Raw genomic sequence first — 27,582 nt, 5'->3', positions numbered from 1 at the left:
ACACAGAGGAAGAATACTAAATGGTGTTATTCCTCCTCTTCTTCATGTTAATTCCCCATCTCTACTTCTGTTTCCAACCAGATTGCAAGACAACAGCAGCAGCTTCTACAGCAGCAGCACAAAATCAACCTCCTCCAGCAGCAGATCCAGGTCAGTGAATGTGTTTCTGTTGGCCCTCTAACACAATGTCTACACAGGCTGCGTAACAAAGCAGCGTGTTAGCAGAGCAGCAGCAGCAGCGTCAGTCCTCCGTCTGTGTCTACACAGTATATGTTCAGGAACAGTATTTAGTGTTTTGGCAGTGCTCAGAGGCCAATACACAACCACTGTAGTTATGTGCATAAAACTAGACTTGCTCTTCAGAAGGCTTAAAGCAAAAAAATACACTTCAGGTTGTGGTTTTGCGCATATAACGCAAGTGAAATGCAAGCCTTTTTAGACAGCTTTATTGATTGAAATAGGAGCATATCTGTTGTGTCAAAAGCCTGTGAGACGGACGACTGAAAAACATGGCTGAAACGCCTCCTGTGTAGACAAGCTGTAACACTCAGCAACTTACACCTCTCACTTTCTCCACACTGATTACTACAACATTTCTCCTTCTTGAGTGTAATTAGTGCACCATTGCTGTCACCCTGAGCCAAATGTCTGGATTTAATAGCATAGATCAATAAAATTAGACATTTAAGTAAATATCATTGCTAACTTCTGTTTTTTTTTTCTTTTTTTTTCTATATTTCTTGTCTTTTTATCTTTAAATTTTGTGTCACACTAACATTCATCACTCTCATCAAATGTTAATTGCCTGTTGGTAATCGGCAGGGCTTTAAAATATGGAGGAGAATAATTAGCACATCTTAATGAACAAAAAAAAGGGGAAAAGTAACAACAGCTAATGAGTCCTGTTGATGGAGAAGAGCCTGGAGGTGGGGGACATGAAAGAGGCTGGTAAATGCCTCTGAAACGAGTCGGTCCCAGAAGGGCAACGTGGCACGCTTTCACACAGCACAAGAGCTACTGAAACTTACTGCCATTATGCTGTGTGGCTGGCATTGTTTTTTTTTCCAAGGTCCTTATTCCTTGCACTCATTAGTGTGTTTTTGTGCTTGCCTTATGCGATACAGTACAGAGTGGTGCAGTGAGAGACCACCCAGCATGTTGCTGTACAGGGTTCTCCAGAGTTGGTCACTGGCAGTGGTCAAGGCTGTGAGCCTGGCTGAGTGGAGCTAACATTATTCTGATGGGTGTGCATAGTGTCAGGCACATCCCTCTCCGTTCACCTCCTTCTCCTCCTCCTCCCTTGCTTGTTCTTCTTACTGACAACTCCCTAGCCTTTCATTTTATCATTTCACTCGCAACGAATTGTTTCTACACAAGCCACGCCAAAGTGACTCATAGAAATACTATGTGGGTTCTTTGCTAAAGATCTGTTTCTCCTTATAAGCGTCATGCAGGGCATGATACCCCTGTCTATCTAACACAGTCGGCTCTTATGATACACACAAACAGCACAACAACCGTATTTACTGCCGGGACATCAAAATGCCTCTCTCAAGGGCTCTTTGCAAGAGAAAGGCCTCACGGTCAACATGTTCTTGAGAGGCCACAAGCCTGGACCTTTCACTTCAACAGTGGACAGTCTATTGGAAAAATTATTCCATATTACACTCCACTAAAGAGAAGCAAAGAGCACGACACTCTGTCTAGAAAACACTCTTAAATGAAGTACCTTATACACTACTGAGGGGATAATATTACTCATATCATGGAGGACCCTTTACTTATACTCATTGAGCATGAGGGCACAGCCCTAATGCATCTCACTTTTAGAGGCCCTTACTTTCATTACTAAGTTAAAGGCAAATGATACCTGAAAATTCCCATTGATGCATGGTTTTGAGAGAGGGTAGGGGAGTCGAGTGTGTATGGGAATGTACTTCTAAATATCCATTTCAAACACTTGAACAGAGATATAAGTAAAGTCCTCTCTTGCAAAGCCCAGTTTGCCAGCCTCTCCCTCGACTGAAATGCCACAGATCTGCTCTGATTAAAAAAAAAAAAATCTCCACATCCACAATTAAACAAAAGAGTCCCATGTTCAGACCATCTGATCCTCTGCCCATTGGCCTCTGTTGGCTTCACTTAGCAGAAATAACACCACCCAGGAACAAATTCAGATTGCTCTTAATACTTCAAATAAGTTTGATCGTGTGCAACATTGTTTATCCAACACCGAGTGCTTTAAAGCAGAAGATGTTCCCTCTCCCTAACCTAGTTCCTCCAAATATCCAGTGTGGTGATGGCCGCTCCTCTGGAGTTGGAGCAGCAAACAGAGGAGATAAAAGGGAGGCACGGGCAAGTTAGTGAAGCATTTTTTGCCACTCTGTTTTCATTACTGCTGCCTCTTAAAAATGCCCTGGCCATTTTAATATATAACAGCTTTGACTTAATTAGTTCTGTAAACAAGCTTCCAGCCTGTATGTCACAGACTTTTAGCAATGTAGTAAGTAGTGTTGGGGGATTGAGTTACTCTGCTATTAGCATGGAGGGCACTAAACTTTATTGGAGACTCTACTGGCCATCAAAGTCCTTCTGTTTTGGCTTCAGGGAGAAAACCAAAAGAAAGCCCCTCGCTCGTATTGATGATGTAACTGATCACATCAGTGGGCATTGTAAACTGTCCAAACAATAAAACCATGGGGACTGCAACCTGAGACTGTTGTTGGCACGCTATATGTGTGCTTTCAAGGTTTTTTTTTCTTTTCTTTTTGCATGTGGATCGAAGGGAATCAGTCAGAAGTGTGTAGTTTTTAGTTTTAGTTAGTGAGGTTTTGAACAAGGCTGCATGCAGTTTAATCAAGTTTCCCCTTTGAATAGCCATCTCTCTTTTTATCCTTTCTCATCACTCTTACAAGAGAGGGAGAGAGATTTAGTCTTTGTCCTTCGGGATTACAATGTCACTTGTTTTAAGATAGCAGATGTTTTGATTGCAGTGTTAGGGGGCTTATCAAAAGTTTAAGCTCAAGGCTTTGTGTGTTTTTTCCCTCAGCTTGTTTGTATTCCTTCAGTCCATCCTTGCCATTGAAATCGTCTTGGCACTAATTCAATCCCAGGATGAGATTAGCTCTGAGTTGATTTAGCTGAAAATTTGAAACACCATTCAAGATTTTCTAAGACACATGTGACAATTAAACATATATATTAGCAGAGAACTGATTTGTCCCATAAGTTACTTATCTCTCTGATTCTCAGAGATTACAAAAAGGAAAAAAAAAAAGTTCAGTTTCTCTTATTTTGTTTCGTCTCAGCAGTTCTCAGGCACATGATTTGATTCTCCTCTTCATGGCTTTCTGTTTCATAATCACACACAGTTTCACGTTTTCTTAATGGATGAGCAGTCGCAGCGGATGAGCAGTAAAACAGCATCACGTTAACCATCAGACTGTTGACTCTCTGTTGGCTAGCTGTTCTGTCATATGCATTTTCAGTACATGAGTTAAGGACATGTGTATTACAAAGAAATAAATAAAAAATAAAATAAAATAAAATAAAATAAAATAAAATGCTCTAATTAGATATAAAACTCAAGTAACAGTACTGTACTCTGTCCATAGCTATACCACAAGCATCTATCTCCTCACTTCATATGGTAATGACCCCATGCATTCCTCAAGGATGGGTCTGTTAAGATACGAGCCATGGTTTGACTCTCACACGCAGGCATGCAGATACCCGCATGCACAGAGGTGATCATGTACAGTACACAGGCACACAGGGACCCACGCATTGCATTGATACACACATCAAGAGAATAAATATTGGCTGAAAGGTCAGGGTGAACTTTATCTTCACAAACAGGCTGGAGAAAGCCAAGCTCCCCAGATGAAACAGAGGGATGCTTTTAATCCGAAACATTTCAATAAAATGTTTCTTTTCCCTTAAAAACATAATAACATCAGGACATTGTCGTTTATCATTAGCTGTGGCATTGATGTGGCGACCCTGAGTATACTCTGAGGTCCAAGATTGGAGAGATAATGGATTTCTATGGAGGGCATTGTGGAGGTTATTTTTTTTTTTGTTTGTTTGTTTTTTACTCTCTCTCTCTCTCTCACACACACACACACACGCATCTTTAATGGTGTAAATAAACAGTGGGGGGACATTCATTTAACATTCAATGTTTAAATGCTAAAGGTTTCAACATTAAAGATAAATTTAAATTACACCAACATCTCTTTTGTTTTAAGATTATTTTTTTTGGCATTTTGCCTTTATTTGAGAATCAGCGTAGCGAGACAGGAAACAAGGGAAGGGAGAGAGGGTGTGACATGCAACAGAAGTCCCCCGCCTGGGAATCAAGCCATGGACGTTGCAGTTATATGGTATATGCCTTAACCATTAGGCCACCAGAGCACCCCAGATGCCCAACATTTCTAACATGGACAATGAAGAGCATGTAAATAGATGCTTTTTTTTTCTTTAATACGATATAATCTTGCATGCTGCTGTTAACGCTCAGTTAATATATTTTTAGAAGAGGGGAAAATCTGGACAGCAGTGTGTTTTAGTCCGTTGCACATGGCTTTCCCATTTCTTTTCCCTCTGTTACAAAGAAACCAGAGAATTCACAGGGGAGGCTCTGTAAAAGTGTCTTCTGTATTCAGTAGCTCTGGAGTCTGTCCAGTTAAACACTTAAGTTTTTGTGTTACACACTTGTACTGTTTTTAATGATGGCAGCGATCGCTGTTTTTTCAGTTTACACTTATAAATCTATTTAAATATCGTGACAGCAACACATTACCTAATAATTGTTCCCTCAAAAATACAGTCATCCATCTAGATCAAACATTATAGATGCAACTTTAACTGCAACTTTCAGCCCCCTGGAAACATCTGTATTATCTGGCCAAATCTGGATTTAAGGTTTTTCTCACATGCTCACAGTGCAGAGGTGCTCAAGATTGGTTAAGTGTAATGCCTTACATCTAACTTGACCAAGAACTATCAAGTAATTCCACAGATTTTCAATAAAAAAAAAATAGATAAAAAAAACCCTGACTGTAGCTGCACCACTCAAGGACTTTCATATACTTGTTGTGACACTATTAGAGTGTGATTCAGCAGTATGCTTAGGATGCTTGGGGTCATGGCCCTTTGGGAATATAAATCATCAAGCCAATGTAAGATCTTTGACACTGTGAAGTAGTTTTTCCTAATACTTGGCCTGTATCTGGCTGCAATTACTGTCCCCTTCATACCTGCAAGCCCCACACAGCCTGATGCTTCTACCATCATGTTTGCAGAAGGGACTGTGTTACCATTGTTTCTGTTTTTCTTTCAGCTGAAGCTTTAAACTTTTGTGTAACGCAGCACCAATCATTATCTTACCAGATCTCCCGGATAGAACAAAAAAAAATTCTGTCAAACTGGTTCATTGCTGCAATGTATATATCTTTCTATGATAAAATGGCTTTTAGTAGTATTGGTTTATAATAACTACTTTTTTATTACAAAAAGGAATATGCATGTTATCCAACCCGATGCAGTAATTTAATGCACTGATTCTGTTTGGTTACCAATTTAGAGAAGCAAAGACTTCAAAACTACAACATGATGGTAAATATTTTAAATCAGTCAGATGAGTTTAAATAAACACAGGGCTGTATGGTAATTGCACAAAGATAATAGCGCTAATTTGTGTATTCTCAGATGCTTTTGTTGTCTCCCCAGCACAAATGATTTTCTCAGTGTGAGACTCTTATTAATGCACCGGCAGAAAAAAAAAAAAGCACAAAAATAGACATTGTTAAAGAGAATGTGCAAGTCCCCCAATTAGCACAGCTAGATTGGAACTGTTAGCATGATAATAAGAGAATAATAGAGCAGGGAAATGATAATGTGTGTGTGTGCGTGTTTAAGTGAGGAAGTGTGTGCTGCTGTGTGCACACGCGTGTCTGTGCCTGTGTAGACGCTGTGCTGCCAGTGCTTTCCCTTGTGTTGAAGTGCTCTGTGTTAGCCTGCTAGTAGGATTATGTGGGGGCATTAACAGCCTAGTCAGACGGGCTTGGCTCTCGCCCAGGGAGGCTCAGTCCAGCATGTTCATCCTCCATTTAAGGAGACTGTTAGCTGATGAAGATGTGCACATGCAAGACTGAAGATAAAAGAAAGCAGTGACCCGACTCATTAGCCCCTGTGATTTAATATATTGACACTTGGATACAAATAATTCCATTTAGTGGACTCTATCGGTGGGGAGGGATCAATTTAATTAGTTATGAAATGTGACTTCTTGTCAGGAAGCAGAAGAAATGCTGACGTTAAATAAAGTCATGTGCAATTTAAACAATAAAGCCATCGTGGCCCTGTTAAAACTTAATGATGCGCAAAAAGGTGCAATAGATACAACCTCAGTGATGGTAGTGATGGTTCGCAAATGAAGCTAAGTGGATGAGCAGTTGGTATGTAATGGCGTTTGTCTGTTAAAACAAATCCTTGCTTTAGGAATATAAACAGTAGATGTTTCCTGAATGATCTGGGTCTGTGGATTTTGTCTGATTAGGGCATGATACCGTCTTCAGGGCAGAACTAAAGGAGGCCTTGCTTCCCATTTCCCTGGATGAAATGTCCCTTCTGTTTACTTAACACAAGTTAAGTAAGCTTTAAGATACGGCATTCAAGCAGGGATACTGAATGTTATTGCTCAGAAGTCTTGAAAATAAAAAAGATAGACCGCTCAATAATTCCTTTGTCAAAGTCTAACAAATGATTACTGGCTTTATTGAGTCTCTTTAGACACAGTCAGTTGGAACATATGCTTGAGTTGCACTGTGTCTTTGCCAATGAGGTACGAATGTAGACAAACATAGATCCATTATTGCTGTAAATTACACAATAAAGCCATGCTTTTGTGTAATTGGCCTTTGTATTCAGACACCTAAGCAGTTTAAGCAGCGATAATTAAGAGGCTCCATCTGAGAGGTGCCACATGAACGGCTGTAATGTGTGAAATCACACCTGAGGGTCTACTTAAAATTAGTCACCTGGGGGGTTTGTAAAGCAGCCCTGGGACGGGTTAATTTATTACACAAACTTCCACTTCTATCAGTTCTCACAAGTGTCAAGAATAATCGGCACAAGACAGAATATATGAAGAAGAATGAAACTGTAGTGTATCACAGTAGGCAGACAGGAATTAATTTCCTTTTAAATTAATCATAGTGCTAAACAACCCTGATAATTTAACGTTGATACTTTACATGCAAATATAAGGAATTAAGTACTTCTGTGTTCCATCTGAATATCACAATGAAGCACCTGTTTGAAGCTCCACAAATCTTCACTGGATGAAGGCAGAGCGCCTACACTTAACAACCATTGTGCCCCAACCCCCGAAAGGAAAATATCAGTTGGGAGAGAACACATCCTCCAGTGTGATGTTGATTTAGTTTCCTCTCCCTCTCTGCGTGGACTCTGTTTTCTCTGCTAATGTTGTGCAAACTGTTTTGTCTTTGCGTTGGCTTTGCATGGCCATCGTCCTCAGCAGTGGGCACACTCACAGGGAGAAGGAGCTGCATTAATAGGATCTACTGTGTACGGGCAGCCGGCAGGGAGAAAGGGGCGCGTGTTTTCTTAGGGCTGGGGTGGCAAAGCAAAGCATTCAGCCCATGGCCAACGCAAAAAAGGAGCTTCTTGTTTTTGGGGTGAAGGAGAGTCCAAGCATTCCCCGATGGAACACAATGAATGAACCATTTTGTCCTGCACAATTTTTCATAAAAACAGAATTGTAGAAATTTTTTGTTTGTTTGTCTTTTCCACAAATCAGTTCTCAAAGACACCTCTTGCTTTTCTTCTTTTTTAACACAGGTCATTTTCTCAACTTCAGAATTGATTCTTAAATAGGATTAAATCTTAAAAGTGTTTTTTGTTTTTTTTTAACCGAGTCGTCATAGTGCCTCTCTTGTTTTATCTTTTACAAAATGCTCTGGTTTTTCTCGCCTATAATTAGATGTGCCCATGATATTTGAGCATGTTTGAAAGTCTCAGCACACGTGTGCCTCCAATAAAGTTGCCCCTCCTAACAGGCCCACTGAACAACAGAATGGGCTCTGTTGTTTTCTGTGGCCCCAGCAGCTGAGAGGTAATAGTGAAGACAGAGCCTCAGTCTGTGACTGGAGGATGGGACAGGGGAAACCCAGCCCTAATGTGAACAATACCATCACACAAATTCAAAATCAGACAAAATGCAGTTTGTAGATTCCCTATAAATGTAGAAATAAAGGTTTTTCCCTAAAATTTAATTTTTTTTTCAGTCATTTTATAAAATACAAAACTATTAACAGTGCACAGCATCTGTGTCATTCTGCTTACTCTGAAGTGTTTAAGATGTGATATTTCAAACCTTTAAAGCCATATTATTTCATAAATCCCTCTATTTTCCAACTCCCCCTACCCTGTTCACACCACATGGATGTAGCTGGCTATCTGACTAACCCGTGTCCAATGTTCTTTAGAACCTCACTCACCCCCCTACAATGAGGGTCCGAGGCATTTCACTTATTCCTGTTTCCATACAGCGAGGATGTATACACTGGATAATGATGCTGGCCTCAAACCCACTCGTGGGTTTGTTTATGTCTGTTCTCTTCTTTCCCGTCATTACATATGCTGTTTGAGGGAGTCCCGGTGGATTTGGCCAGTTTACTGCAAACCTTAATTTTATGGCCAGACCTTGAAAGAATATTCATTATTACTTCCATGTATGTGCCCCTCCCCCAGCAAAAAAAAAAAGAGTTCATATTTCTAAATCTAAAATTGAATTTAATGTTAAAAATGTAAGGGTTAAATGGTGAATGGTGGCATTGTGTGTGTTGCTGTGCACACAGTTCATTGTGTATATTGTGCCAGTATGTAGAAATGCATTTCCTACAATTATATCTGATATCTGAATATCTGCTTTTAGTGTGTTCAGAGTCAGAAACAGAGAATACAATGTAATAGAGAGCTGTAGCATGAAAACAGTTTGCTCTTTTTAATATACACCATATAATACAAATCCAAATAAAATACATTTTTATAAAGAATTCGTAAAATTTGCTTTATGTAGACAATTTCTATTAAATCTATAGATCACATTCCATGCCAACAAATAAATGTGTGCATCTTTCTTTTGTTTTATTTTCATTTTCATCAAGTGCATCATTTAAATTACAGATGCACTGACTTGTGATTTACAAATAGTTTTCCTTATTTTTTTCTGCCTATTTTATTTATTTTGACTCATACTTAAGCTTGATCTTTTATTATTCTTCCTACAATATTTAATACTGAAACTGCATTAAATTAGAGCAGTGTGGAGAAATCTTATAAATGCCATCCTGTGTACTTAAGCAAACAGTAGCCTGCAGTTTTATCCAGAAATCTGTGGAAGTCGGGAGGAGCAGTGAGATGGAGGGATTTGGGGTGGGGTGTGTTAGGCGGGTCAGAGGGTTGGACTACCACGCTTTCAAGCTCCCGCCGACTTAATATAGACATATTGGAATGGCTGTTTTCCAAGAAGGCTTGTTTTACTGTGTAAGGAATTAGTGGAACAAGAAGTCATCTATTGGTTATTCCCTCTGGATGGCCTGACCTCACTCAAGTGTCTGGATTTGCTGCACTTTATCCTGAACAGCACTCAGTATAATACGCACAGGCGTGACTGATGTGCAGCGTCACACTCAAACCTGAGCAAACAGTGCCTGCTGTCAGAGTCGGTGCTGTACCCAAACAATTCAGTGAAAATATTATGACACTTTTTTTCAAGCTACTGCTTGTACTGCTATTGATCTCTGGCTGTGGATTTCAGTCTTTGACTTTTGTAGAAAGGGGTGCTGTACAAGGATTTCAGATGCAGGAAGGAAGTGAGGAGGAAAGGTCAGAGACTTGACCAGGACAAGGGCCCTTTGTTGGTGACCTGAACCTCTCTAGTGAGCTCATTTTCCAGAGCAGACAAGCAGGAATAATGCGCTTCAGTCTAGTGGGTGGTAATACTGTATGAAGACCTTCATTTAAAAGCAGAAGTCTGGAGCATCAAAGTCTGGATCAAATCTATTGATCAATTTGTCTGATTACCATTAGCTACAGACAAATCCAAACACCATCACATCTATGTTCGATCAGTGTGTGTGTGCTTGCCATGAGATGTGTCGGTGTGTAACTGTGTTCAGCGTACAGTGGAGTATAACTGGCTGCTAAGTGACCTATAGTAAAGGACTGTGCTTAAAGAACTGTTGATTGTTTCAGTGGAGGAAAAAATCCTGAAGCAACACAGAGGATTCAGCCGCCCAGAAGTGCTTCCACTGAGTGATTTTCATCCTGGTTAGGCTCCAGTACAGTGTACACCCAGCGGGCTATGTACACAGTGGCGGGTGTTAAACATATCCTGCTGTCTAGTGTCAGTTTTACTGTGTGTGCGGCTGTTGGGATGTAGCCAGACTTGCCAGCTTCCTCAAGATCACTTTCCCTTCAAATAGATCACAAAAGGTGATTTCTACTCACTCGCAGCAGTTCAGCGTGCAGCTCAGTGAAGAGCAGGGGGGAACGAAGTGTGAACTATCAGTTCTTACAGCAACAGCTGGAGTCTATCCTCCCTGGGTGAAATTACAGAACCCCTCCTATAGAATATGTGAAAAAGAAGGTTAGCGAGAGCTACGGATCTGACAGCTACTAAAGTGTGGAAGTAAGTATTAAAATGAGATGTCAGTGAAATGTGAGTCCTCCTCTAAATGATTGTTGGTGAATGTGATATTTTCCTAATGGCAAAGGAGCTCATTATAAGGTAATCATTATAGATAATCATTCAAACACAACCCATCTACACTGAGATACACTGGGATTGAACACGTGAAAACCCCCAGAAGTGGAGGGGACATCATCAACATCATTTTGAAAAATATTTTTATGTCACCTAAGGGCTTTAATTTAGATTTTGACCTCAAACCTATTTTGTAAGTATGACTGACAGACCCTACTTTACTTTTACAGATATCTTAATGAAAATATGATTGCCTCTCCCAAAAAATTATATCTGTTGATGCAACCTCCTTTGCTAGGCTGAACTTGCCTGTACTACTAAAAAAGTTTTTTTTCGGGCAAGTAATATATGATTTTTCTACTTTTTCTATGTATTTTTCTATATAGTAGTTTTTTATGATAACTGTTTTTTTCTGGATGATTTATGATACATATTTGACTCAACTTCTGATGTGTTGTATTTAATATGTGTCTGTATAATATTGATCATGATGTTTCTAGTTGTTTTTGCCCTTTTCATAGAGGCATGCTCTGTCCCCCATGTGGGTAGTAGATTGACTCTCAATCATGTAGATCACAATCACCTGAGTGATGAATGTGTTTTTGTCTATATATTGCTTGTTCTGCTTTGTGATGGTTATTTGACAATGTCTGACGAAGATCTCTGTTAGATCAAAATGTTGCTCAATTAAAATAGCTGGGAGCTATTAGTACAGTGTGCAGATCTTTTATCTGATTCTTGCCTTTAGTTTGATTTTTGATCCAGCACCTGTAGAAGTTTTTTGGATGTGCATACCCTACACTCTGTCAGTCAAAGGAGCTCAAAATATCCTAAATGATTGTACAGAGTGAAGATCATCACCACGAGTTCCTCAGAAATCTTGGCTACATGCGTTTGTATTGTTGTCAGAATTTTCATAAAATACTTGAAGTGGTTTTACTTTTTACAAGTCTCCTCAAGGCAAATGAATGCAGATTATATCCAAGACAAGCATCTGTGTGAGAGGTGTGTTAAAAGGTGTCAAGTAGTAATTAATCAGGATATTAGACGCAGGATCTCACCGGTCCTTTCAAGCTAATAAAAATGAAACACGGTGAGAATGAGGCAGGTGTTTGTCTTTTTAGCCCCTTTTGTCTTTTCTTGTTTTAATCTTGTTAATACTGATGGATTCTGGCAGTAAAAACAACAACTCCCCCAGCTTCCTTCACATTGTGGTTCATAGTGAGTGGCAAACGTGAGTGTGGATCAGTGCATGGAAGTGTAAGGGGGTACAGAGGAGAAGCTAGCAGGGGGTCTTCAGGCCTCCTGGGTGCTTTGTAGAGGCTATAACAGACAGTGAGGAACATGGGTGTTGACAGGGGACCAAGTGAGTGCTGTAATGCCCTGTACATCTCCATTTGCACTCAGTGTTCTGGAGCTGCTTGCCTGTGTGTTGTGGGTGGATGTTTACACATTTATAAAAGACCACTCTGTAGAAATATTTCTAAAATGTGATTTTCCCTGAATCACATGAAGTCTCTTAAGTACTATCTGTATTTTAGAGCAAGTAAGTCTCAAAAACATTACAAAAAATAAAAACTAGATGTAGCGAAACTACAATACTCATTATAATCCTATAAAGCTGTATTAAAATTGAATTTGGGTGTGTATATCTGTCTGTCTGTGTGTGTGTGTACATGTTGCATGTGTTGTAAGTGCTAGGAGAAATAAAGGGAGCTCTTTCATGTCTACCCTGTCTTTTACACCTTGTGTATTTACACATCAGAGATGAGTCTGTCTGAGCCGTCTGACTGACCCTCTGCAGTCTGACCCCACGACTGGCTGCTGTTGAAAAAACAATTGCACAGTCAATCGAGCGAGTGTTAGCCCTTTCTCATATAACTCGATCAATGTATGTTAATTTATATTATCTGAACTGAATGTTGCAAAAAAAATAACAATAAATTGTCCTGTAATTTTTCTTGCTTTCATAAAAGACTAAAATAAATCTAATTATCTCCTTCATAAGGTTTCAATATGGTCCTTAGAATCCTCCCTGCAAGCTGGTTCTATTTATCAAATACTATATAGCGTCTCCCTGAGAGGGAAACAGATTGCGTGCTGGCCTGCTACAGACTTCATCAGGTCATCTGAATTGATGATACATGTTGCAAGGCGGCTGAGTTCCCCCGGAAACCTCTGTTGGAGCGCGTGCTGGCAGAGACGGGGGCCTCAGCCAAGTCTATCTGACTGATCACTACAGATGCTCCTCTTCAAGTATTCAGAGTCAGATCCTTAGTGCTGGGTCTTGAGGGACAAACAATAGCACCTGTTCCTCATAAGATAGCCCATTCATGTATCTTTAATGAAGCCTGGGGGCAGATGGTGTGAAATGACATTATCCAGTACTTAGCAGTGCTAAGACAAAGGAAGAGCAGTGCCAGCACAACAATGCTGCTGTATTTACGAGGAGAAGGGAGGACGCTGCCCAAGTGCCCCGCTCACATCTGCTCCACTTCATTCTCAGGCTCCTCAAGATCATCTTGGCAATAGAAATATCCCGGGCACTCAGCCCATACAAAGATGAACTTGAGGGTAACTCTTAAAGGGGGGGAGGTTGGGTTTATAGTAACAGAGGGAGAGTGGAAGCTCTTTCTGTCTCTGTTTTTCAAAATGTACTTCTTTATTTTTTTTCTTCTAGTATATTTAAACAGTCAAAGGAAAAAAAAACAAAACTCAGGAGGATGTTATAATCTGCTCAGACACTGTGCCAGCTGTTAATTGACAGTTCAACTAACCTCTACTATTTGTTTCCACCTTGAAGCTCCTCAAAATTTGATTTGCCTTTCTCTGACATTAGTTGCCATATATTAAACTTTTATGTGTGAAGCTCATTACTGCAAATCATGGCCATTCAAAAGAAATGCATTTATTTCCCCAACATTTATACTCCTTCTTGCCTTGGTGAATCTTGTATATTCTGCTCCATATTTTAAAGATAATAATAGTAATAAAAGCTGATATCCCAGATGAAATTATATAATTTATATTTCGTGTTGCTGGAGGAAAATACACATGATCATTTAATGCCTTTTGCTGATGTCTCTGTATATATTGCAGATATTTAGCATGCATCTCTTGTACAATTAATTAATACCAATTCATGTAATTACATTTGTCTTCTCAAATAACCAAAATGAATTAAATTATGGAATTACGTGAATGAGAGAAATATTTAAATGCTTTTTTTCCTATTGTGTAGCATCATAACTATTATTCCTCTGGTTGTGGCTCAGTGTGTTTAGCTGGTTTGATTTGAAAAAGGATTATTATAATTATCTGTATGACTCAGGAGAGCGTTAGCAGCCCAGTGAATTTCCAAGTAAGACGACACAGAGAGCAAAAGCCATGAATCACTTACTTACTTCTAAAAAGTGGCTGAACTGTTGGAAGTTGGCAAATTTCACCAACCATTTAACTCAAGCATGGGTAGAACAAATTGGGAAAGAGCGTTTTTTTATAGCAACAGATTTTTTGTTTTATTCTTCAGTTACTAAAATATTTGACAGTCAACAAGCTTATTTTTTTGACAAAGTAGATATATGTGGTAGTTTGTAATTTATCACTGATTTAAGTTAATTCAGGAAAATGTAACACTTGTAACACACTTGGAGGGATGTGGACTTACGAGAGCCCTTTCCTGCCCTGTGGCCACCGTACATTCAGCAACAGACTCCATCTGGTTTTACCGTCCAAATACACAGGCAGAGAAAAGCTGTGTTCCCCAGTGTCCCCCCCCTCACCCCCCCCGCCTGTCACTGGCCCTACCTCATGTTGTGACATTAATTATTGTGTTTTTCCATATGTTCCATACATGCAAGGCCAAGATCCATCTTTCATCCATTCCGCCTGGAAACTTGGAGCAGAAATCCCTATAAAGCAATGTTTTATTTAAGGTCATTTGTCGCAGTCTCCTTGGCCATTTATTTTTCTTCAGCAACAGCACATTTTACAGAATTACTTTTGGAAGAATTACATACTTTTCTATTCTTCTATAATGCACTTTCTGCACTTGCACTTCTGTAAAAGCTCAGTAGACATAAAATGGTTCTATTTATTTAGTTTTCAGCCTAGCTCTGCACCTCTGGACAGATCAATAAAGTAGTTTTAAGTAGGTTTTGCCTGCTAGCTGTGAGAGAAACTGGGTGCGACTACTCTGTAAAGGGTCTACAGGGGGAGCTGCACAGGCTAAAAAGTGGAGATCATAGCAGACCTCAGCCAGAACATGGGGGGGGGGGGAGATTGTTGCTCAGAGCAGGTTGATTTCATGCCCCAATGCAGCGGCAGTAATTGCACCCAGACCCGTTTTATTGCAAGTTGATTTTAAAGAGGGATGAATGGAGAAACATTCTGTAAAGTGTTTATTTTGGGGGATGACCTTTATTAACCCATTTTCCAGGCAGGTTCCCCTGAGGTGGCCTGGCTCAGTGCTAGATTAACCCTCGCAGGCCCTTGGTAGCTGGGCTGCTCCCCATCATAGAGGTTCAGGAAGCAGAGAATGACAGTAAGATTGGACCTTGTAACATGTGTGCAAAAACCCCCACACACCAATTTTGAGACATAAGCTACTCACCCACCCTTGACACACACATGCAGGGAGTTTGTGTTGATATTCCCAGTTGGCAAGTCAGCAACAGGCTGGATGGTGAAGGTTAATATGTGACTGGAACAGACAGTCAGAGAATGACATTAAAATGAAATACAACACGCAGCAAACACTTTCCAACTGCCTGCTGTTTTTCCCCTGGTGAAAGCAGTTGTAGTAAATTACCAGATTGTCTTATGGCTTTTTTTCTCTTGTATAAATGATCATCCAAGATTATGTGTGTAGTTGATCTTTTATCTGCGAGATGAGTGTGCGTTCGTGTATGTACATGCTGATCAATCCCGCTTTGCACCTGTGTAATGCATTCAACAATCCTTCGGCTGACATGTTGTATCTATTGCAGCAGCAGGGTGTTGGTGAATGCCTCTTTCAACACATACAGTACTTCTCTGCAGAAGCCGTACGCACCTACTGAGCCTCTATGCTCTCTGTCCTGCTTGTCACTTCCTCTAACTGATGCTGGAACAATGTGCGTATGCGGGCCCTTTGATGTACCGAGGTGAAATTGTGGTTTGGATTAAGAGCAGGCGTAGCTTGACCAGGTATTGTGTGAGCACACGAGGGCCATCATTGCCGCGGAGCCCCCTGTCAGCACACGTTAGGAAGAGCTGTGATCTGGCCTCCCCCTGAGTGGGCAATGTGTTTCTGTGTACCATGCCTATGCTTAGGCCTCTCTCTGATCTCTGCTCCCTATCTGTTCAGCAGGTCCAGGGTCACATGCCTCCGCTCATGATCCCCATTTTTCCACACGACCAACGCACTCTGGCAGCAGCAGCCGCCGCCCAGCAAGGCTTTCTCTTCCCTCCGGGAATGTCTTATAAGCCAGGTATGCTTTGCAACTTAATTCTTCATTTCATCCCTCCCGTGATCTCCCTGCTTGCTATGTCTTTTCTTCTTACATTTGTATCATATTATGATTTTTAAGTTGTGAATAACATGCACGGTAAGAGACTTGATACACACTTGAGGCCACTGCCGCACTCTGCTCTGTCTGAACTTGGACTTGAGGCTAAGGCCTGGGAGTTTTCTAGTCCATGTGGAACAATAGATATAGGTAGAGAAGCAGAGGAATGTAATCATGTCTTCAACATTAAAGTATCTTTCAGGAGTGTGCTGGCTGTAATCATTTTCCAAGTATCCACTGTTAGAGATCCAATAACACAGTAGAAGAACGCTGCATGAAATGTTTTCCTTTTGTTGTGTGCATAACAGTTTCACACAGTTATGCCTTTTGATAGTGAAATTAAGCAATTAAAATACAATCATGAGGACTTTGTGGATGATGTAAGAAACAGGTTTTCCTGAGAATAACTGCTGTCATTGCCTGTAACAGCAAGCCTCTTTCTCTCCTTTTGTCTTTTGAATTGAGTGAGACAGATACGCTCCACAGCCTTCAAAAAAAAAAAAAACTGAAATTGTTACAACATGTTGACTGATGCCTTGCCAAAGCAGTAACCTCCAACACACTTGCATCGTTATGAAAATTAAAAGATGTACAATCACATAATACTTGTGACTGAAGTTGCTCCCTTCTTCAGTTTTAAGCTTTTCACTTGGCATGACCTTCTTGGTCCCGGGGCCAGGCAATTTTTAGACGTGTGTATTAGTTACTTAATCAAAGTAAACTGCATTTGTACATAAAAAATGTTTTCCTATTTCACTCTGACACATGCAAATAGAAGGAGACAGTGCTGTGTTGATGAAAACCACCCTGTCAAAGAAAATGACTTGTTAGTCAGACAGAACAAGCAGAGTCCTTGTCTGTTGTAAAACAGTAACATAACAAGGAAGATGACTGAAAATGGAAAAAGAAACACTGGGAAGTCAGCAGGTTTGCAGCAGAACATTAAAAGGTGTGGTAGTGCAGTTAATGAATTAACTATAAAACCAGAGGATGAAAAAGAAAGTCAGCTATTTTGGAACTATGGAGCCATGACAGCTTAAACAAAGTGCCTGAGGGGGAGTCTTTTACCAGTGTGCTTTCTGCAATAGATTTGACACGGAAAATGTTTTAGTTCAAATAACAGGAGCTATTATGGAATCATGGTCAGGGGTCGCCATGTGTATGGTTCCTGCATAATTCATGAGCTCATGAAGAAATAGCAAAGGGGGTCTGAAAATGACTCTTGAAGTCAGGAGAGGTATTTCAAAACCTCTATTATTTCTCCCCCTCCAACACAATATATCCAGAGAGTACAATGTTATCACCACCACCTGCAGGGTATACAGGATGCTGCCGTGTCCTTTCTCCATGAAGTGAGTGGCCAAGCATTCACTTCCAAGACTAAGGCACACTAATCTGATGTTATCATTATGAGACAGCTCCCAGGGACCACTGCTTATGACCCTAGCTCTGTGGTGCTCACATGGCAACAGAGTCATTCTGGCACCATAGTGGTAAGTCATCACCCCATTCACTGGCTGTGCTCAATGGCCTGGTGTGGCATGGTGGACAAGCACAGTCATAGAAACACCAACTCATCTTTTAAACAAATAGATACAAGTAGGACTTCCCAGTCCGTTCGCACTGTTTACACAGACAGTCTGATGTGCCTCTAATGGACCTGCAGAATGACTTCATAGTCTTTAGGTTCCTCTGCCTCTCTCCCTCATAGACATCCTGCTGACAGTTGATAGTTTTCTCATGCTATACTCTTTTAAGCCCTATATTTTTTACACATTTTGTAACATTAAAACTGGTTCTCTGATTTTTTGTTTGAAATTCAAGTAATTCAAGTTGAATATCAGAGTTTTCTTTTTGTTAAAACTTCAAAAAAAACAATTTGTTAAAAAAATCAAAAACAGGAAAATTAAATACACATCAACTTGAAAATCTTATCAATGTAAGTTAATATACCTGGACATTAATGTTCTTGTAAACCTGTAAGTTAGTGAACAGTCTTGATAATTCACTGAAGTTTAAAAGCCAGTGATGAGAAAAGATCAAGTTTGAGGGTCGTGGTCATATAGTTCATTCGTCATCATTTGATCTGGTCTAAGAAAGGTCTTTGCTACATCTGTCATCCCTCAGCAGATCTATGACTTATATTTCATGCCATCACATGAGCAGGGAAATATAGCCTGTTGTGACCTAGCCATAGTGTCACCTGCACTCCCCTCTTAGCACTAACTTTACTTCACTGGGCATGGGACCAGCCATGGCCAGGAAAAAAACAAACAAAACAAAAACGTCTGTTTTAAACCTAATTCCCATTTCACCAGTGACGCTAACCTGGCACAGCGCCCATTCTGCTGGAGTCTGGTGCCTCGACACAGACTCTGTGCACCGAAGACCCAGACTTAGGAGCCCCAAACCCCCCCAGCAGTGGTGGTGTGCTCACTAAGCACATGACCCTCCCCAGGTTTCACATGACATCTAAAGACATCCAGCCATTTATTATTCCGAAATCCTACGTCACAGAGAGCACAGAGACACAGAGAAAAAGCGATACCAAAAAGAGGAGGTGTAGAAATAACCACAGCGCACCCCCACACATCCAACCCAGCACTATTTGAAACCACTTCTGCTGTGTGATTTTATTTGCTACTAAATGGGGATTGAATTTCCATGGCCTGTATCACATTGTGCTGTGCTGTACAAGATTGCAAAGTGAGGCAAGCGGGTGAGGGCAAAGTGAAAGAGAAGGTATATACATTTACCTTGTCTGTGGCTTAATGGCTCCATATGTTTGTGAGAAGAAGTGACAGGCAGAAGTGGGGTCTGAGCGAAGGCCAACTCCCTCCCCCTCCCAACTCCCACTGTTCACCCCGCCTCCCCTTCTCCAGACACATGCTTCAAACTAACCTCCCCTCTATGAACACTGTACTGCACCGTCTCACTGGGGCTGTTCTGTCCCTCTCAACACACTAGGTTGAGTGTGTGAAAGCTTCTGGTACTGTTATACACCCCCATGGATATCACTCATACAGCAGCCGTTTTATATCCCCATCTGACAAACGTGCTGAAGGCAGGCCAACAGTAGTGAATAGTAATGAATAGTGCTGCTATTTGGAGACCAATTCTTTCTTGTTGATCACAGTGATATGCGAGATAAGAATGTGTGGGGGTTTTTAACCTTGTTATTGTGCCTGCGCACTTGTTCTAACCAGTTCGCATACAAGTGCTTTCACTCTGCTGCCAAAGCTATCACAGAAACAAACAATGTTGTGTTGAACAATAGCCAGACAAGTCTACAGCTGTATGAACTGCCTGAGAGAACATGCTGGTCCTTTTACATTATCGCTAATTGAATACCAGGGAGATATTTAACATTTATTCCGAACACATACACAAACACACACACTAGACACACACAAATACAAACTTCTAACTTGTTAAACTATGTAGTAGTTATTGTTGTCATGGTATTTTCCAGAAGGAGTGCTGTGCAGGTGGAAGAAGGAGGGAATGGTGTGGAACGTTCCTTAGTAATCCTGCTCCAGTCAAACCAGCTTAGCCTTTTGTTAATGCAGATGTTTGGGCTTGAAGCCGAGGGCTCGTTGCAATGTGCCACATTGCTGTGGTAAAGTAGTGGAGGGCCCAGGATCCGTGTTGGCACTTGCCTGGTCTCTGTGGGCCGGCTCATTGTCTGAACCTGTATGCATTGTTGTCTCCCTCTCTCTCTCTGACAGGTGATAACTACCCGGTGCAGTTCATTCCATCCTCAATGGCAGCTGCAGCAGCGTCAGGACTCAGCCCCCTCCAGCTTCAGGTATGTACTGTACTATGACAAAGAATGCTAGGGACGCCCGCCAAGCCCAGGGCAGAAAGGATGGCTAAGCAGCTGTACGCTAAGTAATGAGCTGCACACTAAATAATCCTGGAGGCCCCCAGCTCACACACGCTTATCACCTTACATATGTAATTTATCCTATTTTATAGAGGATTTATCCCCACTAGCTCTGCCAGACAGAGGAGTTAGGAAGATAATAGTTATTAGAGGGAATGAGAATCACTTTGGTTGCCTTAATCGTCTGCCAGTGAATTTATCAGAAGACAATTGACTGTGTAAGCAAAGAATCTCTGTCTTATTGCTTTTATCTAGTAGAACCACAATAATATTGCCAACCTGTTTTATCTCTGTGAAGGAAACAAAAAGAAAGAATAGACAAAAATATGAGTAATTTTATTGTGTGTGAGTAAGATTGAGTAGGAGTTTTTAGCCACAGAAAATGTTGGTATAGGCTCCAAGCCCTACAGGCTCCTCCAGGACTTTTTCCTCACACAGCATTTAAAAAAGCTGAACCCAGGTCAGGGCTTAACCTGAGGCCATAAGGTTTAATATAGATAATTATCTGCGTTCTATCCTTCAAGTGCTTACGACGATAAATACGACTGTTACCAGGGCTTCTCTCAGCCTATGCATGATCTTTGTTTCCAAATTGGTGATGAGGATTCCCTTGCTAAATTTCTCTGACCTTTATTTACATAAAAAAAACAAGGAGCAATAGGAAGCTGAATAACAACCACATACTGTATATTCTAGTACCACTGCTTCTCTAATTATGAGTTTCCTTTGCAGACTCGAGTAATTGTAGATCTTAAGTCCATTTGAAACAAGAAATCAGTACTTTTCTTCTGAAACAAAAGAAAGAAAAGATTAAAAAGCCTCTCTCCCAACATATGGTTAAGTGGCCACTGCTGCTTTGCCAACAATAGTGAAAAGTTATGGAAAGCTGTTACATGTGATGCTCAACAGCAGAGAGAAGTATGACAAGATTAAACAAGAGAGCTCAAGACTGAGGGGGAAGTCTGCACACTGATATATGTGGCATTTGTCCTTCAGAGGCTACCACTGTCAGTGTTAACGAGCCTTGGCAAGTTCTAACAATGCTTGCAGCTGGCTCTGAAGCGCTGTGCGTCATTATGCACCCATGAGAAGAGCGATCAGAAGCATGCAAGGTGTTAAATGAGTCTGCTCGTGTTTGAAGACGTGTGTCCGTGCGAGTATAAGATATACTCCACGTAAGTGAATATGTTTCTGGAGCGTATATGTGTTGCTTAGTTTGTGTATCGTAGAGAAGTCCATTGGAAAAGGAGTGGTAGATCAGACAGGCATGCTGAGTCTATTTATAGTGGTGTATGAGGTCAGATGAGACAGTCATATATCTGAAGGTTGGGGTGAGGAGGGTAGACAGGTCTAGAGTCATTAATTCTGATTATGTATCTAACCCTGGGAATGGGCAAAAACAGTGCCTCCAAGACCATGACTTGGCTGACCTTTACAGAACACAGTAAACAAAAAGAGGTGCATTTTCCATTAATTGAAGTCTGTCAGCCTGTCACATATTCCGCCTGCTGGCTGCTATTTACCCTGCATAGAGACTCCCCTTAAAACAGCAAGGCAAGTCAAACATGCCCTTTTCTACATAGCTGGGATCAACAAACCATGTGACTGCCACTACTTCCTCTACAAAGCACTGAGAACCTGCTATGATTAAAAACGTCATATCAAGCCAGACATGGAATTAAGTTAGAGTTGTCTCCTCCCTTTTAGAGCAATAATAGCAGCAGCACTGTCCTTTTTTTCTTCCAAATTAAACTATTGAAAAACAGACACCATTTCAGAGCTCTGTACGTGTGTGTGAGTTGAAGAGAGAGGACTCATGAGTACAAAAGAAGCAGAAAAAAATGTTCATAAGCATAAACAAAATGACAACCAGTGTAAAGCACAATGAAAAGGGGTCATTTAATTTGTTGAGAAAGAACTTAGGAGATGTCTGTCTGGCAATGAGTGCAGTGAAGCACTGTGTCTGTGGTTGCATGTGTCTTAGTACTCCTGTAGTGACTACTTTACTTAACACATTATGTACATTGGTATAATAATGTTATTTGTGATTTAAAAGTCCAATATTAAGAGTGTTTGGAATAAAAATGCCACTGGTTTAAAAAAAAAATGTTAGCACTTATGACATGTGGGATCATATTACAGAGTTTATTTGTCATGCATCATCAAGCACAATACTCCAATAACCCTTAAAACTGTCTTAAACTTTTCTAGTTTCACCTCTAAGCTCATTCTTCATTTTCCTCACTCACACACACAGACATATAAAATCCCACACACATATGGCTGAATAGCCTGCCCCCCCAATTAAAATATCTCTTCCTGTCAGCTGCATGGCAAGGTATAATTTTCACACATTTACTCAGTTTAGATTGTGCAATATATGAACCTTAGAAATTATCTTATTGGAAGAATTAATTCCCACAATGCTGCAGAGGTAATGTGATCAGCCAACCAGTCAGAGAGGCTAGCCGCTCCGTCAGTCTTAATGTTGGCCACGTAGCCTCTTCACAATCTCCTCTGTCATAACAGTCTGGGATCCAGCACCCTTCCCCGCCCTTTCTCTCTGAGAGAAGAAAACCCAACAAGGTAACAAAGGCTTAAAGCTGATGGATGTAAATGAATCTTCCCGGATGCGTTTGAGTGTTGGAGGCTGTAATTTGCTTGTCAATACAGGGTGGTAGCATCACTCTGGTGGCTGGCAGTCTGCAAGTGGCTGTCACCAGGCATTCCTGTACCACAGGGCAATTTCACTCAATGTTTTCCTGACAGATTGGCTCTCGTCCTCAACTCACAGGAGAGGAGGAGGGTAAACTATCCCAGCGCGACATGCCCCTCTTCATTAGTGCCCACACAGTGCCGGGATGAGCCCAGGACCAGCAGGAACAATGGCTCCATCCCTGGCTGTCCATCCCTGATTACAACTGACACCTCTCACCTAACAGAGGAAATTGTGCTTAGATTGTACCCCAGTCCGTCCGGACACCTACTATATTCAATTGAGCAAAGAGACAAGAAGGGAATTTCCCTAATTCCACAAAAGAAATTTCTATTTGGGATAGCACTTAATTTGTTGTTTGTACACTATACCTTGCATCAGTTGCCAAGTGAAAAAACAATTTACTTAAAGCCAATATGAACTTAATATATACTTTTTACAGAACCAATAAACATGAGGAAGACCTTTGAGAAAGAGCGTTTTATCATTGGGAGCAGACTTTGGGGTTTAAGACATTTTAAAGAAAGCATTATTGGATAAAATACAACATCTGGTTTCACTGTATGCAGTATCACTGTTAAGACTAAATAAATAGAAATCCTCTGCTTTCACTCAAACCTCCTTTTTCTATCTCCCGCTCTCTCTGTCTCATTCTCTTGCTCTTTCCCATCCACATCTTGAACCTCTAAGTGTCTTAGTTTGTGTATTTCTCTCTAAATTACTCCCCTCCACTTTTTGTCTCATTCTGTCCGGGTCTTACTCTTTTTACCCTGAATTGTCTAGGCTCATCACATCCTTGTAATTTACAGTACTGGAAGTCGAGCTGCTTGAGCTAAGACTTAACACTGCAATTACCATCCAATGTGTTTGCTATGGCATCTCTCTAGGCCCATGATAAACCTGGGCCCAGCCTCAGCGCTGGCTCCCACTCTAAAGATGAAAAGCAGCCCACATGCTCAGCAACAACCAGACCAGATCTCAAGCAGACAAACACATCTGAAGGAGTACTCAGTGGCTTAGACGACTGAAGTGATAAGAAAGAGTGTTACACAGTCAGGGGACAAACAGGAAGAAAGTGGGAGAGCAGCAAACCGCACATTATCTTTTGTTTGGATGTAAATGCCTGTGTAGTACAGATGTGAAGAAACGGCTTCCATCATTAACAAGTGAAGCACTTTTGACTTTGAAAGAGAGGGAGAGAGGAGGAGGGGAGAAAAGAGAAACAGACATACTGTAGAGAGCAGCTGTTTCTGTGTTTATGAGCAGAGGAGCCCAGTCTTTGAAGGTAACCCAGAGCAGTGCAGCGATGCTAGCTGTGTGTGGAAGGCTGGCTAATAGGACGGCTAGGTGAGCAGCTGGATAGAGGCAGTGGTGAACAGAGGGACAGATGGACAGATAGAGTGGATAATGCAGTGAGCAGCACTGAATGGGAGGGCTGGCTCTCGAGGCCCCTGGGCCTGGAGAGCCCACACACACGTACACAAGAAGGGCTGTGTTTGTGTGTGTGCCAGACAGAAAAACTGAAAGGGAAGGGCCTAAATATATATATACTGTAGATGTAAGATACAGAAACAGAGAAAAGCAAGAGGAGGGAGGAGGGGTTAGAGCAGAGCAGGTTGGGTGCTAGCAGATGGGACAGATGTTGGGCCATACTGGAAAGCATCGGCACAGTGCACCAGGACGCCTTCCTCCACTCCTGACATCTGGGCCTAGCCTGGGTCAGCCTGCCTGGTCGCCCTGGGCAATGAGCCTGTACAAGCCTTGTGGCAAACAGGCCTGGCGCTGTGCTGCCTTTTAAATGGTGTGGTGCACTGAAGCACAGTTAATGCCCTCATATCCAGCCCAGTGCTCAGCGCCCAGGCCAGGCAGAGGTGAATGAGACATTGACAGACAGACAAACAGACACACACACACACACACACACACACACACACACACACACACACAAACACACAAGAGTCAGAGAGTGCAATTAAGAGAGTGTGGCAGTCATCAGATAATGCTCACCACACATAAAAATGCAGAGGATGTTAATTGGTTTTAGGAATTGAATTATGGTTTCAAGGCAATCTGTTTGCCTTTATTTTCATATTTTTGCAGGCCACAGTTGTAAATGTGCAATGTACCATCATTGCTGGCAGCAGGAAGTCTGACAAATATCTGCCACTGTATTTTCCAGCACATATTGCCATGCTGGGGCACTGCCTTTCTTGAAGAAAAACAAGATGCACATTTGATTTTCCACAGAAAGTTTTTTTTCTCTTTATACTACGAGGCATATGCTCCAGTATTTGCAGAAGGAAAATATAATGTAGATGGAAGTTATGAGAAAATTGTTTTTTCTCATAATTCACAAAATTGCATGACAGTATCAGCTGTGTTGTTTTACTAAATAAACAGAGGCTGCCCATCTTAATTGCTTAATATCATCTCCTGAATATGACTTCTGAGATGTCTAACATCATCAGCAGAGTGTGTAATCTCAGTTTAATGTCACAGGCAGAAAAGTGAACCTCCCCATTTAACCTCTGCTGCCTCCAGAGGGCTTGTTTTTAATTACCAGAGGCTAACAGGCTGACCTTGGGCATGCTGCACTCACTTTGAATCCATGTTTGCGGAGATCTGTTCCGCTCTATTGGGAGATAGGGAATGGTGAGGTCAAAAGAAAGACTGTAGATTTTGTTCCTGTGTTGAGAAACAGTGGTGTTTTTTTTTTTTAGCACATTTACTTTTCAAAGTACTAGAGAAACAACAAAAAAATAACATATTCTGTAATTAGTAAGTCATACATGCACGCTTTGAATTACATACAATTGCACTATGTTGCCATGCCTTCAAACAAAGAGATGCACGAGCAAATATTTCTCTTTTGCCAGCTTTCTCCCATCACACAAATTGTGCCTTGGTGTATTGCTCCCTGGCTTTTGATAGACAGTAGACCGACAGACAGATATAGACAGATAGAAGTGTTATACAGTATGTTTCCTTGAGGGTTTTCCTGAACAAATGAAGCAAGACAATTACAGTGTGAAGAGTGTAGAGACAAAGAGGAAGATATAAAGGGAGAGGAAGAGTCTAGAGTTTCACTCAGGGTTTCACCTAGTCCTCCAACACCCTAGAGTCCGAGCACTGACTTTCAGCTTGACCCTCATTACCATGAACCTTTTGCTGCCCCCACCTGGCAAGAAGATACGAAGAAGGGGCTATTAGATGTGAGGGAATCATCTGGGGGAGGCAGGCAGATGTCTTCTGCTTAGGGAAACCAGCCTTGGCAGGATGCATCATCCTTCAGCCTTTGGCACCACATTGCCCGAAACATTAGCAAGCTCTTGTAGAGGTTGTATTCCAAGTATGAATCTATGTCCCACAATAATTTTGTATTCCATTGTAAATTTACTGTCTTTAATTTCTTACCTAGACTTACCATAATGTTAAGGAAAAAGACTCCACACATTTAACACTGAGGCATTTCATATCTGTCCTTGAGCAGTGTGTAGTGGGCTAACACACCTTTCATCTGTCTTTCTCCCTGATTGTATTTATTGTTCTTTGGCTCTTGGAGGTAGATCGTTCTTGGTTAAAAGGGTAGCCGCTGCTTCTCACCCCATGGCACTGACCTGCTAATCAGTGCTGAAAAGGGACATCCTGACTGCTTCTAATTTGAGGCAAAGTCTAATTATGCTCTTTTTCCGGGACAATAAAGTTCTTCCCACTCAAGGTCAGGGGTATGCCCGTCAACAGGCCTGTTAGCAAACATCTGTCCAACAGATTCCACTTCCGCTCCTCTACTAAGACTTGTGCGTAGCCCGGAGTGACAGGCAGTGAATGGAGACTCCCTTCTCTCTCACTGTTTTTCTCTTACTCACTTAAACACACACAGACACACAGAGTGCCTTTACCACTGACATTAACTAAGTCTAGCTCAGATGAGAAGAAAATAGAGTTGGGTCCACTCCTGTGTCTATTCCTGCCGGAGACAAAAGGCCGTTTGTGAGGGAGGTGGGGGCAGTGCTATCATTGTGGGAACATAATCAGTCTGTCATTTCCGCTGCTCATGTGCTGTTGTTATCCCCAGGTCCCCTGGAAGAATGGACCGTTTGTACTGCCGCTTATGTGGCAGCGATAAAGTTTCTTACAGGGGCACATATGTGTTTATATCTGGAGATATGTGCATGGACATAAAGTGCTTTGTTTGGCTTTAGTCTGCATCTACACTGCCGAAGGTGAGGCCAGTGGGGTCGAGGTTGTTTTTTCCATCCACACAAATGCAGTCTGTATGTGGCCAGTCAAACCAGGAAATGAGACAGGGTTTGCCGATTGGCCAGAGGAAGAGAAATTAGATTCTCCCTGACAGCACCATCTGACTGAATAACACAACAAACCATAAGGCTTACCTAGTCTGAGGAGCAGGCCAGTGGGGGAGTTAAGGGGTGCTATCTGTTTGATGAAGTGGCTACATGGAGTAACACTCTCTCCCAGACAGTAGCTCTATTTGACAGACCCCTGCCATTTGCAGCAGGAGACAAAAGCCAATTTCATCACTTACCTGGTGGCCAATCAATAGAGACCTGTGGCGGAAAGAAGTCTAGGCAGGGCAGGAGTCCTGAGCTCTGTAGGCACAGTAAAACAAGTACAA

The 27,582-nt window shown here is 41.4% G+C and overlaps 1 protein-coding gene across 8 annotated transcripts in view; it reads left to right on the top strand.

Moving 5' to 3' along the window:
* sox6 (SRY-box transcription factor 6) overlaps positions 1 to 27,582 on the top strand; it is a 138,604-nt gene that overhangs the window by 82,455 nt on the left and 28,567 nt on the right. For 7 of the 8 annotated variants that reach the window (XM_044350328.1, XM_044350324.1, XM_044350327.1 and 4 more), the window contains 3 exons: positions 82 to 150; positions 16,143 to 16,266; positions 20,073 to 20,152. In XM_044350328.1, the coding sequence (XP_044206263.1) occupies positions 82 to 150; positions 16,143 to 16,266; positions 20,073 to 20,152 (273 nt within the window). The remainder of the gene's footprint in view (positions 1 to 81; positions 151 to 16,142; positions 16,267 to 20,072; positions 20,153 to 27,582) is intronic. The other variant, XM_044350326.1, reaches the window with a different exon arrangement.

The sequence above is a fragment of the Thunnus albacares genome, chromosome 1 (genome assembly GCF_914725855.1).
Source record: "Thunnus albacares chromosome 1, fThuAlb1.1, whole genome shotgun sequence".
NCBI lineage: Eukaryota > Metazoa > Chordata > Actinopteri > Scombriformes > Scombridae > Thunnus > Thunnus albacares.
Note: the sequence above shows the minus strand (reverse complement) of the source record. Positions and strands in the feature narration are given on the sequence as shown.